This window comes from Rhinoraja longicauda, chromosome 10 (genome assembly GCF_053455715.1).
Source record: "Rhinoraja longicauda isolate Sanriku21f chromosome 10, sRhiLon1.1, whole genome shotgun sequence".
NCBI classification, from domain to species: Eukaryota; Metazoa; Chordata; class Chondrichthyes; order Rajiformes; family Arhynchobatidae; genus Rhinoraja; species Rhinoraja longicauda.
Window position 1 is genome coordinate 17,357,321 of NC_135962.1, and position 13,230 is coordinate 17,370,550.

General features: G+C 45.6%; 1 protein-coding gene across 8 annotated transcripts in view; it reads right to left on the reverse strand.

Annotated features, from left to right (window-relative positions):
* LOC144597234 (alpha-actinin-1) overlaps positions 1-13,230 on the reverse strand; it is a 197,119-nt gene that overhangs the window by 31,602 nt on the left and 152,287 nt on the right. For all 8 annotated transcript variants that reach the window (XM_078406287.1, XM_078406285.1, XM_078406291.1 and 5 more), the window contains exons 9-12: positions 12,168-12,260; positions 10,859-11,089; positions 7,254-7,401; positions 3,456-3,606 (exon numbers count right to left, since the gene is read on the reverse strand). In XM_078406287.1, coding sequence (XP_078262413.1) covers positions 3,456-3,606; positions 7,254-7,401; positions 10,859-11,089; positions 12,168-12,260 — 623 coding nt within the window. The remainder of the gene's footprint in view (positions 1-3,455; positions 3,607-7,253; positions 7,402-10,858; positions 11,090-12,167; positions 12,261-13,230) is intronic.

Consider the following 13,230-nt stretch of genomic DNA (forward strand, 5'->3'; position numbering starts at 1 on the left):
CCCCTCCTCAAGATTCAAGATTCAAGATATCTTTATTTGTCATCCAAAAAACAAGTTTTTTGGACGAAATTTAGTCACCCACAGTCCAATAATAAAAGCAATAAAACAAACAAATTACACAACCCCAACCAACACACAAAAAAAAGAAACATCCATCACAGTGAGTCTCCTCCAGTCCCCTCCTCACTGTGATGGAAGGCCACAATGTCTTTTCTCCTTTCCAGTTCTCCCACCAGTCTTACTGTCTCCACCTACATTCTATCTCTGTCCTGCCCATTCCCCTGACATCAGTCTGAAGAAGGGTCTCAACCCGAAACATCACCTATTCCTTCTCTCCAGAGATGTTGCCTGTCCCACTGAGTTACTCCAGCATTTTGTGTCCACCTTCGATTTAAACCAGCATCTGCAGTTCTTTCTTACATTTGACATCCTGGCGCGGGTCAGAATAACTGTTTGCAACAACAAAAAAAAGACGCCCCAGAACATTTGGCAAATGTAGAGTTGAAAATTAGGAGAGTAGGGAAATTGAGAACCAGAAGACATAGGTTTAAGGCGACGGGGAAAAGGTTTAATTGGAATCTCAGGGTTAACTTTTTCACACAAAGGGTGGTGGGTGTATGGAACGAGCTGCCAGAGGAGGTAGTTGAGGCAGGTACCATTACAACGATTAAGAAACATTCATACAGATACATGAATAGGACAAGTTTAGATGGATATGGGCCAGTTGCAGGGAGGTGGGACTAGTGTAGATGGGACACTAGTTGGCGTGGGCAAGTTGGACTGAAGGGCCTGTTTCCACGCTATACGACTCTATGATTCTCGGAAGAAAAGAAGCAATACCCTCCATGACAATATATTTACATCACTTGGAAGTTACACAGTTGTTAAAGAAATTGAGAAGGCACTACACACAGTTCCCAAAACTTTCACCTCTAAATTGGTAGACATTTGAGACAGTCAGTTGGTAGTATCAGGGGATAAAGCGTGAAGATTTAATACAAACTGACTTCAGTCTCGCTCCTCTTTCCATCCCTTCATGTGTCATATCACAGCCAGTACAAACTAATTCTGCCTCATGTTTCACTCTTGCTCACCCACCTCAGCGCCAAACCGGTCACTAAATGTTCAAAAGATGAGGTAAGCTGCTTCTTTTAAGAAGGGAAAAAAAAAAGAATGACTCATTGTCTGCTAAATCGAAGCCTCACCATATCAGGAATCCCATCTAAAGCATTATCCATGCCTAAAATAATCCAGGCAAATATCAAAGGGCAGCATTGCTCGCATTGCAAAGCAGGGCCCTAGAAATTTCAATAAAAGGCATCTAAGCTTCCGTGTCTGATTAACCCATAAAACGCATATCAACGAGAAAACAAGTCAATGGAAAGCATGTTAAAAACCATGATCCTGTGTTGGACTAGGAGTGAGGAAATAGAAGAGAGGTGCGGGGGAAAAACAATCTTTTGGCAGGTGATCTCCCTTTCCTGAATTCTTAGCTCCATTCTTCCAGCTGTTAAGGTTGCACAGCTGGATTTGCAAACTTAGCTGTACAATTCTCTGATGTGGAACAGTGACGGGGTCCTTTCCTCCACAGTAACAACTTCTGTTCTCATAAGTTCATAAGTTCTACGAGCAGAATTAGGCCACTCGGCCCATCAAGTCTACTCCACCATTCAATCAAGGGTGATCTATCTTTCCTTCTCAACCCCATTCTCCTGCCTTCTCCCCATAACCCCTACTAATCAAGAATCTGTCAACCTTTAAAATATCAATTGACTTGCCCTCCACAGCCATCTGTGGCAATCAATTCCACAGATTCACCACCCTCTGACTAAAGGAATTCCTCCTCATCTCCTTTCCAAAGAAAGGTAAGTCCTTTTATTTTGCAGTTATGGCTTCTGGTCCTAGATTCTCCGACAAGTGGAAACATCCTCTCTACATTCACTTTGACCAGGCCTTTCATTATTCGGTAAGATTCAATGAGTTCCCCCCTCGTCCTTCTACACTCCAGCGAGTACAGGTCCAGTGCCTTCAAACGCCCGTCGTATGTTAACCCAATCATTCCTGGAATCATTCTCGTAAACCTCATCTGGACCCTCTCCCACGCCAGCACATCCTTCAGATATGGGGCCCAAAACTGCACACAATACTCCAAATGCGGTCTGACCAGTGCCTTATAAAACCTCAGCATTACATCCCTGTTTTTGTGTTCTAGCCTTCTCGAAATTAGTTAGATAGAGCTCTCGAGTTAGATAGAGCTCTAGGGGCTGGTGGAATGAAGGGATATGGGGAGAAGGCAGGCACGGGTTACTGATTGGGGACGATCAGCCATGATCACAATTAAGGGCTGGCTCGAAGGGCCGAATGCACCTATTTTCTATGTTTCTATGTTTCTATGAAATAAATGCTAGCATTGGATTTGCCTTCGTTTCCACCGATTCGACTTGCAAATTAACTTTAGGGGAATCCTACACCAGCACTTCCAAGTGCTATTGCCCCACAGGCCAACGCACGTAGATGACCATCAATACATATTCAGACAGGGCTCTCTCCACATATTGTAGAGCCCAGTGGATCTGCAGTGCTCATATCCCACCAACATTCTTTATGCAACAGGCAACTATACGATCGGCAAAGATGCACATCTGACAAAAACCATCAATTAACCTGACTTTAAAGCAGTTTGCCAAGACTTGGAATGTTCCTCTGTAGTGTTTCCCATTAAACACTTCCCTCTGGACAGATTCAATCCATTTCTTTCACCAATCTCTCCTTAAAAAAATCTCTCCTCGGGTGCGGTGCGGTGGCGCAGTGGTAAAGCTGTTGTCTTACAGCACCAGAGACCCGGGTTCGATCCTGACCACAGGTGCTGCCTGCACGAAATCTGTACGTTCTCCCTCTGACTGCCTGCGTTTTCTCCGGGTGCTCTGGTTTCCTCCCACATCCCAAAGACGTGCGGGTTTGTATGTTAATTGTCTTCTGTAAATTGTTCCTAGTGTTTAGAGATACAGCATGGAAAGAGGCCCTTTCAGCCCTCCGGGTCCGTGTCGACCAGCGATCCCCGCACCTTAACACTATCCTACACCTACTAGGGACAATTTTTACATTTACCAAGCCAATTAACCTACAAACCTGCACGTCTTTGAAGTGTGGGAGGAAACCGAAGATCTCGGAGAAAACCCACGCATGTCACGGGGAGAAGGTACAAAATGCATACAGACAGCACCCGTAGTCGGAATCGAACCCGGGTCTCTGGCGTTGCATTCGCTGTAAGGCAGCAACTCTACCGCTGCGCCGCTGTGCCACCCAGTATGTAGTGTGTGGGATAAAACTAATGTACGGGTGATCGCTGATCAACGCAGACTCGGTGGGCAAAGGGTCTGTTTCCTCGCAGTATCTATAAAACTAAAAACTAAATAAAACAACAAAAAAAACAAGAGATTTATTGAAGTACGTACTTCAGCTCCTGGGCAATTGCAGCAATCTGTTCCACGCGGTCCTGATGAGCTGCCAGGTCACTCTCAAAGGCCTCGTGCTTTTTCTGTATTGCCTTGACTTCAGACAGGGTGGCCGTCTCAAAATCCTTGGTCATCAACATGTCCTCCTTCCCTGGGACAGTGAAGTGGGCACAAATATAGCAGTCACAGAGCAGTACAGCAGATATCGACAGTGCAAGCTTCCCGTTTAACATAGAAACGAAGAACTGCAGATGCTGGTTTATCCCAAAGGTAGACACAGAGTGCTGGATTAATTCAGCGGATCCTTGACGGTCCTTTTGATTAGTACGGCTCTCAGGGATTATGGGGAAATGGCAGGAAAACAGGGTTCGGAGGGAGAGATAGATCAGCCACGATTGATGGGCGGAGTAGACGTGATGGGCCAAATGGCCTAATTCTGCTCCTATCACTTGTGACCTTTTCCTCCAGAGATGCTGCCTGGCCCATTGAGTTACTCTGCACACGGGGACCAGATTAGTTCCCTGTCCCCCGCGGGGCAACATCGCCTGTTTGAAGGTCCACATCTGTTATTCAGGAACTAGCGGCTGTAAGCTTGCAGTGTGCGTGCTGCCTCACCGAGTAGACTGGACCTTGAGTGCCTTTTACCGTCACTGTAAACCCAGGCACTTCGGACGAGCAAGGAAGAGAGACTGAATAACAATTGCTGGAGGAACTCTGTGGGTCAAACAGCATCTGTGGGGGGGGGGGGGATCAGTTAAAGCTCCCTTCCCATATCACAGAGCAATCAAAGCAAGTGTAGTGTACAGGAAGCCCTAGGAATAGCATTGCCCCAGGAAACTGAACGCTTTTTGAGATATTAGAATGGGAATGCCTGATTGTGGAGAAAGAAAGGGTCTTTTATTCACAGGGACAGATTACAATCAGCTTGGAATTTACTCAAGCTGCATGAATTAAGTAAATGAAGTGCATTGATACTGGCTGAATCAGACTCGTGCGGGGTACTGTTTTGCCATCAACGTCCAAATTATTACCAGACTTGTGTATTGTAAAGAGATCTGAGCTAAAGGAGATGTCTATTGGGAGGTGTTGGTAAATGACTCAAACACATCGGATGGCAGTGACAGTGTGTTTGGAGAAGGGAAACCAGAGATTTCCTGTCACTGTGCAAGTACAATTCTATTGCCTCAGTCTGCTTGTAGCTCCCCCTCTCAGGGATTATGTCGGAGGTGTGCTGGCTACCTTCAGAAGCTCCAAGATTACCACACACCAGAAGACAGAGCAGTCCTTCAACCTGCTCTCTCAACCAAGTGCCACACATTTACACATCAACCTTCCACCCCCCCTTGAATTATTTGTCTTTATAACCCAGTGCCATGGATGCTCAGCGGTCGAGCTGATGCCTTACAGCGCCAGAGACCCGGATTTGATCCTGACCATGGGTACTGTCTGTACAGAGTTTGTATGTTCTCCCTGTGACCACGTGGGTTTTCTACTGGCTGGAGAAAACCCACATGGTCACAGGGAGAAGGGACAAACTCCGTACAGACAGCAGCCGTAGTCAGGATCGAACTCAGATCTCTGGCATTGTAAGGCAGAAAATCTACCGCTGCGCCATCAATCTTCCAGCAACATTTCTATCAAATCTCATCAAAATACAACCCAGTCAGTTACCCCAAGAGATCTCTCCTCGTATCTGGCTTGGGTCCCATGCACATGCTTTTGCTACCTAACCTACCAAGTCTTTTACATAACGTTGAATATTTTCTTATCCTGGGTTCATTGATAACAACTTCAGCCTGATAGAACTTTGGACTCTAGCTCCTCCAAGGTTGATATATCCTTCCAGAGGTACAATGATTAGATCTCTACCCACTATTGTAGACATTACTTGATCAATCTATTACTCCATCTGCCAGTCTCTCACAATGTTGAATGGCAATAGCTAAAGCAAACTCTTCTGGAGAAGCTAATCTTCTGCTTAACAACAATACATTCAAGCAATGCTGGCTGCACTTGGATGCAAAGTTGGACACTTTGAAAGTCATCACAAACCAACAGATGGTAATAATGCAAATAAAGAGAATAATGATCAACATGTAAATATGAACAATTAATTTATTTCTGTTAATAACTTAGTCATGTGTTATAGAAACATAGAAAATAGGTGCAGGAATAGTCCATTCAACCCTTCGAGCCAGCACCGCCATTCAATATGATCATGGCTGATCATCCAAAATCAGTACCCAGTGCCTGCTTTTTCCCCTGTATCCTTTGATTCTGTTAGCTCGAAGAGCTATATCTAACTCTCTCTTGAAAACATCCAGTGAATTGGCCTCCACTGCCTTTTGTGACAGAGAATTTCACAGATTCACAACTCTCTCGGTGAAAAAGATTTTTCTCATCTCAGTCTTAAATGGGCTACCTCTTATTCTTAGATTGTGACTCCTGGTTCTGGACTCCCCCAACATTGGGAACATCTTTCCTGCATCTAGCCTGTCCAATCCCTAAAGAATTTTATATGTTTCTACAAGATCCCCTCTCATCCTTCTAAATACCAGTGAATACAAGCCCAGTCGATCCATTCTTTAAGAGTTTGTTGAAGAGTTCAGTGAGGGAATGTATGGAAGTAAAGACTACTTTTGTTGATTTAGGTCCCACTCTCTGTCCCAGGACTGTGGGACAGTCTAAAACCTGATGCCAGACTAGTTAAAAGATACTACCATCGAACTTGGACCCATTTGCTGAATCATGCACACAATCTGTTTGTGCTCATGAGATTGTGCTGCGATCAACTCCCGACGGATTCATGTCCCTTCATTGTGCAGTTAATGATGTGACAGGTTTCACAGTGCACATTACCGCCACTGGTGCTGAGCACTTGCATCCTGCCTCAGTCACTCTCAACAAAACTAGCAAGACGCAGCGCGTTTTTGGAATGAGATGTCAATTGAAGGTCTGCGTCATCACATTAATCCCCTTCATACTGAATTCAGCAAACACAGCAATCTATCTGCTTCAGCACCATAGCCACTACTAACTGGCCAAGTTCACAGTATTTTTTTTTTCACATCAAATTGAGTCCATTTAAAATACGTGTGGCATAGTAGTGCAGCAGTAGAGCTGCTGCCTTATGGCGTCAGAGACCCAGGTGCAACCCTGACCATGGGTGCTGTCTGTACGGAGTTTGTGCATTCTCTCCAGGACCAAATGGGCTTTCTCCGGGTAATTTTAGATTTAGATTTAGAGATACAGGGCAGAAACATGCCCTTCGGCCCACCGAGTCCGCGCCGCCCAGCGATCCCCGCACATTAACACTATCCTACACCCACTAGGGACAATTTTTACATTTTACCCAGTCAATTAACCTACATACCTGTACGTCTTTGGAGTGTGGGAGGAAGGTCTCGGAGAAAACCCACGCAGGTCACGGGGAGAACGTACAAACTCCGTACAGACGGCGCCCGTAGTCAGAATCGAACCCGAGTCTCCGGCGCTGCACTCGCTGTAAGGCAGCAACTCTACCGCTGCGCCACCGTGCCGCCCACATGCTCCGGATTCCTCCCACATTCCAAAGACGTGCAGATTTGTAGGTTAATTGGCTTCTGTAAATTGCCCCCAGTGTGAGGGAGAGAACTGGTGTACAGGTGATCACTGGATGGTGCAGACGCAGAGGGCCGAATGGCCTGTTTCCACACTATATCTCTAAACTAAACTAAAAAACGTGGACACCAACTTCAATGAAATTTAATCAATCCACACCTTATGCCTATTTGAGCCTTCTAAGATTGAAATAATTACCATTGCTCCAGGCCTCGTGGATCACTGCTTTTTGTCTGAACTTCTCTGCCAGGTGGTCCAGTCGTTCCAATCTCCTGATCTCATTCAGCAGCCACTCCTCGTAACCCTTCTCCGCCTGCTCCAATGAGCCCCAAGCATTGTTGATATCCTGCAATCACCAACATTCACAATTAGCTCCAACCCCCGTTCACCGACACAGGACAGCATCCTGCACCAAGTTGTGGTTCTCCTAGCTCCCACGTACAGAGATAAAAGTTTGCAACTCTCTTCAATCAACTACAATGGATGCAACACTGAGTGTTTACTTTAAATCTGAGATTTAAAATACAGACAAAAAAGAGGTGTCTTTCGAGCCGGGCCCTGACCTGAATCATTACCTATCCCTTTTCTGCAGAGATGCTGCCTGACCCGCTGAGTTACTTCGCACTTTGTGTCTATCTTTGGTATAAACCAGCATTTGGTATAAACCAGTTCTTTGTTTTGACATTTAAAATTCATTTGGACAGGTACATGAACAGGAAGGTTTCAGAGGGATTTGGGTCAAACGCAGGCAAATGGGCATGTTGGTCAACACAGATGAGTTGGGTGGAAGGGCCTGTTTCTCTGCTGTATGACTGTGACGCTGAGGGAGTTCCAAGTTCTCACCGGCTCTATGTTTAGACATGTTTCCCAACTTCATTTCTAAGAGACGCAAAGTGCTAGAGTAACTCAGTGGGTTACTGCATCTCTGGAGAACAAAGATAGGTGATGTTTCAAGTTAGGACCACTTTTAAAAGCCTAGTTATAATTCATATTCCATATCCACTGGTCCCACACTCTCCAAACAACAGAAAGTGTGTCTGTCTATCTTAACAATACCTTTGATGCACACAATGTGCTGGACTAACTCAGCGGGTCAGGAAGCATCTCTGGAGAAAAGGGATGGGTGACGTTTCGGGTCGGGACCCTTCTTCAGACAGCTCTTCTTAACAATATCTTTGAGAACTTCAACCGAATCGCTGTTCAGTCTTCTCAAAGCTAGGGAATACAACTGCAGCTTGTATTGCCCATGACTGAAGAGAACCCTGACCTCGCCCAATATTCACAGCTGTGTACTTTCTCAACAAACCTATGAGATAGGAACCATCAGATGGATCCCACGCACACTTGACCCTCAGCAAGCTGATGAACGGGGTGGATTGTCACACTCCGCAGTTTGCGTGCACAGTTATTGGCCAAGGACAGAGCCCAGGCCATACCTGGCTTAGACTGCGGATCTACCCGCTGGGTAAACACCTTGGAAGAAACCCTAAATTAAGATTTGTTGCAAATTTTCACATCAGTACAATTTAGCATTGGGTGGCATGGTGGCGCAGTGATAGAACCATTGTCTCACAGTGCCAGAGACATGGGTTCGATTCTGACTACAGGTGTAGTTCTGAAGAAGGGTCTCGACCCGAAACGTCACCCATTCCTTCTCTCCAGAGATGCTGCCTGACCCGCTGAGTTACTCCAGCATTTTGTGATACCTCTGTCTGTATGGAGGTGCTGTCTGTATGGAGTTTGTACGTTCTCCCTGCGACTTCATGGGTTTGCTCTGGGTGCTCCAGTTTCCCCCCACACTCCAAAGATGTGCAGGTTTCTAGACTAATTGGCTTTGGTAAAATGAAGTGTGTAGGATAATGTTAGTGTATGCAATGATCGCTGGTCGGTGGGGACTCAGTGAGCCGAAGGGCCTACTTCCCCAATGTATCTCTAAAGTCTAAAGCATTTAAAACCAGCATTGCGCCCAAAAGCAAATCGCTGGAAAAATAGAATGTTTCTCCTCGCCTTGATGAGCTTTAATCATGTTTTATGTACCTGTGCAGAATCGTCACATTCTCTGCCGCATCGCAGTTTAAACTCTGCAGCATAAACACTGGAAACCCACAGCCATTTCAAACCATTAAGTTAAAGAAATGACTTTTGAGATGTACTGTGAAGGGAAATTGCAAATCTTACAATCATACTGGGCACAATTACCAGCAATTGGTCTTCAGGAAGAACGGAGCCAATGGAGATACAGGATTGTATGCTTTGATTGAAAGACACAAACACTGATTGTAAAATGAACAGCAGCATACACAAGGTGTTTCATTGCGGACGGAGCATTCGTTGGTTACACTGCCTGCAATAAACCGTCCTCTGAGAAATTTGTAGGTTCACACCGATCCCCTCCACACATACTTTAGTGCAAAAAGAGTTATTGTGTCCTGAAATCAAGCATCACTCATCCATCTGTTGGGTCCACTGAGACTGTACATGTCTTCCTTACAGTAGCCCAATGCTTGTCCATCAGCATGGGGGCCTCTGACTAACAAGATGTGGTTCTTGGGATACATCAAATACCAGACACAAGGCAACAAGGCTACTCTAAAGCAGGAGATAGACACAGAGTGCTGGGGATAGGCAGCATCGCTGGAGAGAAGGAATGGGTGACATTTCAGGTTGAGATCCTTCTTTAGACTGAGAGTCGGGGTAAAGGGAAACAAGAGATATAGACGGTGATGTAGAGAGATAGAGAACAAATGAATGAAAGATATGCAAAAAAGTAACAATGATAAATAAACAGGACATTGTTAGCTGTTTGCTAGGTAAGAATGAGAAGCTGGTGTGACTTGGATGGGGGATAGATGGAGAGAGAGGGAATGCAAGGCATGAAGTTAGAGAAATCATACCACTGGGTTGTAAACTGCACAAACGAAATACGAGATGCTGTTCCTCCAATTTGCATTTAGCCTAAATCTACGACAATGAAGGAGGCCTAGGACAGAAAGGCCAGTGTGGGAATGGGAAGGGGAATTAAAGTGTTTGGCAACCGGGAGATCCTAATGCTGGAATTGGTGACCAGGGATGGGATTATCCAGGAACCCGATACTAAGACACCATGACCCTTGGAGTGGTTTGGTTTGTAAATCTGGCCCTCACCACAAAAAAAAGTTGTAGCTGTACAATTTAACATTCTGGTAATGTCCAGAGGTACAGAAGTTTGAAAATACATACCTCACATACGTCTAGATTCAAGTACAGTTCCTTCCCAGCTGTTATCAGGCAAGTGAACCGCCTTCTCACCAACTACAGAGCAGTACTGACCTACCTGCCTCATTGGAGACCCACGGACTATATTTAATCAAACTTTACTGTATTGTATATTGCACTAAGCGTTATTCCCTTTATCCTGCATCCATACACTATGGGCAGCTTAATTATAAACATGTATAGTCTTCCCGCTGACTGGATAGCAGGCGACAAAAAACGTTTTTCACTGTACCTGTGAAAGTAAACTGAACAAAACTAAAGTCTGCAAAGAAATTGACACCAAATGATCTAGAAATTCTAGTGGAATTGAAAGCAGAAATTGTTTGTGTACCTGTTAGTACGGGTGTCAGAGTTTATGGGGAGAAGACAGAAGAATGGGGTTAGGAGGGAGAGAGAGATCAGCCATGATTGAATGGCGGGGTAGACTTGATGGGCCAAATGGCCTAATTCTACTCCTATTCCTTCTGACCTTATGATAAGGAGGCAGGGACAGTGGGACTACTTTCTCAGAGGTGGGTTGAATAGGGCATTCGCCCAGCGACACTTACCGACACCATCTTCCCTTCGGAGGGCATGAAGGCTGGCCTGTTGCTGAGCCGTAACTTGGTCTGCAGTGTGTTGAAGTTGATTTCCAGCTGGCACTTCTCCTGGACCTTAGGCGGCTTGTGGAGGCGGCGGTAGTCTCGGAAATCCTCCAGCTTCTGCTGCATGGCCTGCATGGTGTTGTCCGGGGAGCGGTTCTCCAGCCAGGGGATGGTTCGTCGGACCCACTCCAGGAGCTGCAACGCAACAACTGCATCAGTAAACGCGCAATAAGTCTCCAGACTTTAGAGATGCAGAGCAGGAACAGGCCCTGCGGCCCACTAAGGCCACGCCGACCAGGACACCACAATACTGCACACCAGGGACAATTCACCATTTTTACCAAAGCCAATCAACCTACAAACCCGTACATCTTTAGAGTGTGGGAGGAGACCGGAGCACCCGGAGAAAACCTATGCGGTCAAAGGGAGAATGTACAAACTTCAGGATCGAACCTGGGTCTTTGGCACTGTAAGGCAGTCATTCTATCACTGCGCCGCCCCTTTCCAACAACCCTCCACAATTGCTCCTCAGAGAGACACAGTTCAAGCAATCCCATTATCAACAATGGGAGCAAAATAATACAAAATAGCCTCGGGGAAAAATTCCCTCACTAACGGGCCATTAAAATCTGTCAGCATGTAAAGCCTTAGCTGCCTACAGATACAGTGCTTGTAATCCAGATGCATAAATTGGGTTCAGAGTTTAAGGATAGAGCATGGAAACAGGCCCTTTGGCCCACCTAGCCCACGGCGGCCATTAATTACCCATTCACGCACTACACACTAGGGGCAATTTACAGGCAAATTCACCAACAAACTCAAACGTCTTTGGAATGTAGGAGGAGACCGAGTACCCAGAGAAATCCCATGCGATCACAGGGAGAACGTTAAAACTCCACACAGAGAGTACCCGAGGTCAGGATCGAACCTGGGACTCTGGCGCTGTGAGGCAGCATCTCTGGAAAGCGCTTCCGGGGGTGATGCTGAAGTAGAAAAGTCAGTGAGATCGTAAAGACTTTTGGATAGGCATGTGGGTATGCAAGGAATGGATTAATGTGGGTTATGTGCAGGTAGATAAGTGATGGTCTTGCCATCATATTCAGCCATGTCATATTCTGCACTGTTCTATGTTCTATGTATGCGGCTTGCTTGTGGATTTATTTTTGGAAGGATTTGCATTTTCAGGACCCATTTTCGTTTCAAGGAGACAAACATATTTTTTTAATCTCTAAACGTTCTGGTGGAGTGACCACGGAAACATCTTTGTGCATACATCACTGGCCAGCTTCTCGTAATCCTCCATCAGCTGTTCGTTCTCCTGGTTCACCGCCAGAACTTTGCAGATCCGATTGGCTGCCGTCTCCGCCTACAGAGGAAAATGAAAATAGCTCAATAAATCTTACCCTAAAATTCACATTTCTAGCAAATCTCGTCAAAAACTACAACCCAGTCGGTTACCTTTAGGGATCTCTCTTTGTATCGGGCCTGCTTCCCAAGCACAGGGCACCATTAAATGAGGGGAACATAACCATAACAATAAAATAATCTGTTAAGCATTGCAACAGCCTAACGAGTTGATTAGGCTTCTTGGGAATGAATCTCTTCCAGGAACATTGTGTTTTTGGGCTCTCATTGAACCACAAAGTGAATTACTTTGGGGACTTCAACAGTTCAGTTTAGTTTAGAGATACAGCGAGGAAACAGGCCCTTCGGCCCACCGTGTTCATGCCGACCAGCACATTAACACTATCCTACACACACTTGGGACAATTTACATATATACCAAGCCAATCAACCAACATACCTGTATGTCTTTGGAGTGTGGGAGGAAACCGAAGATCTTGGGGGAAACCCATGCTGTCACGGGTAGAACATACAAACTCTGTACAGACAGCATCTGTACTCGGGATCGAACCAGTCTCTGGCGCTACAAGTGCTATAAGGCAGCAACTCTACCGCTGCACCACTGTGCCGCCCCCCAGGCATTTAAAACTTAGTGCTTAGACCCAGCCCGGATTTGTGTGCTAAGTAAATCGTTTTTTTTTGCCAACTTGCATATTATTTATTTTATTTGCTGCATGAGGTTAGTGTCACTGACAAGATTGGCATTTAATGCTGTCCCTAACTCTTGAAGAGTTCACGGAAGTGGGATCCAACAATGATTAAATAAAAGCAACATATTTCCCAATCAAAATGTTGTGTGACAGAGGGGTGGTTGCAGGTGATGGTGTTACTCTGTACTCTTACCATTATCCTTCTTGGTGGAAGAGTTGTGGGTTAGGAAAGTACTGAAGCACAGCCTAGTAGAGGATACACACTACTGTCACAGTATGCTG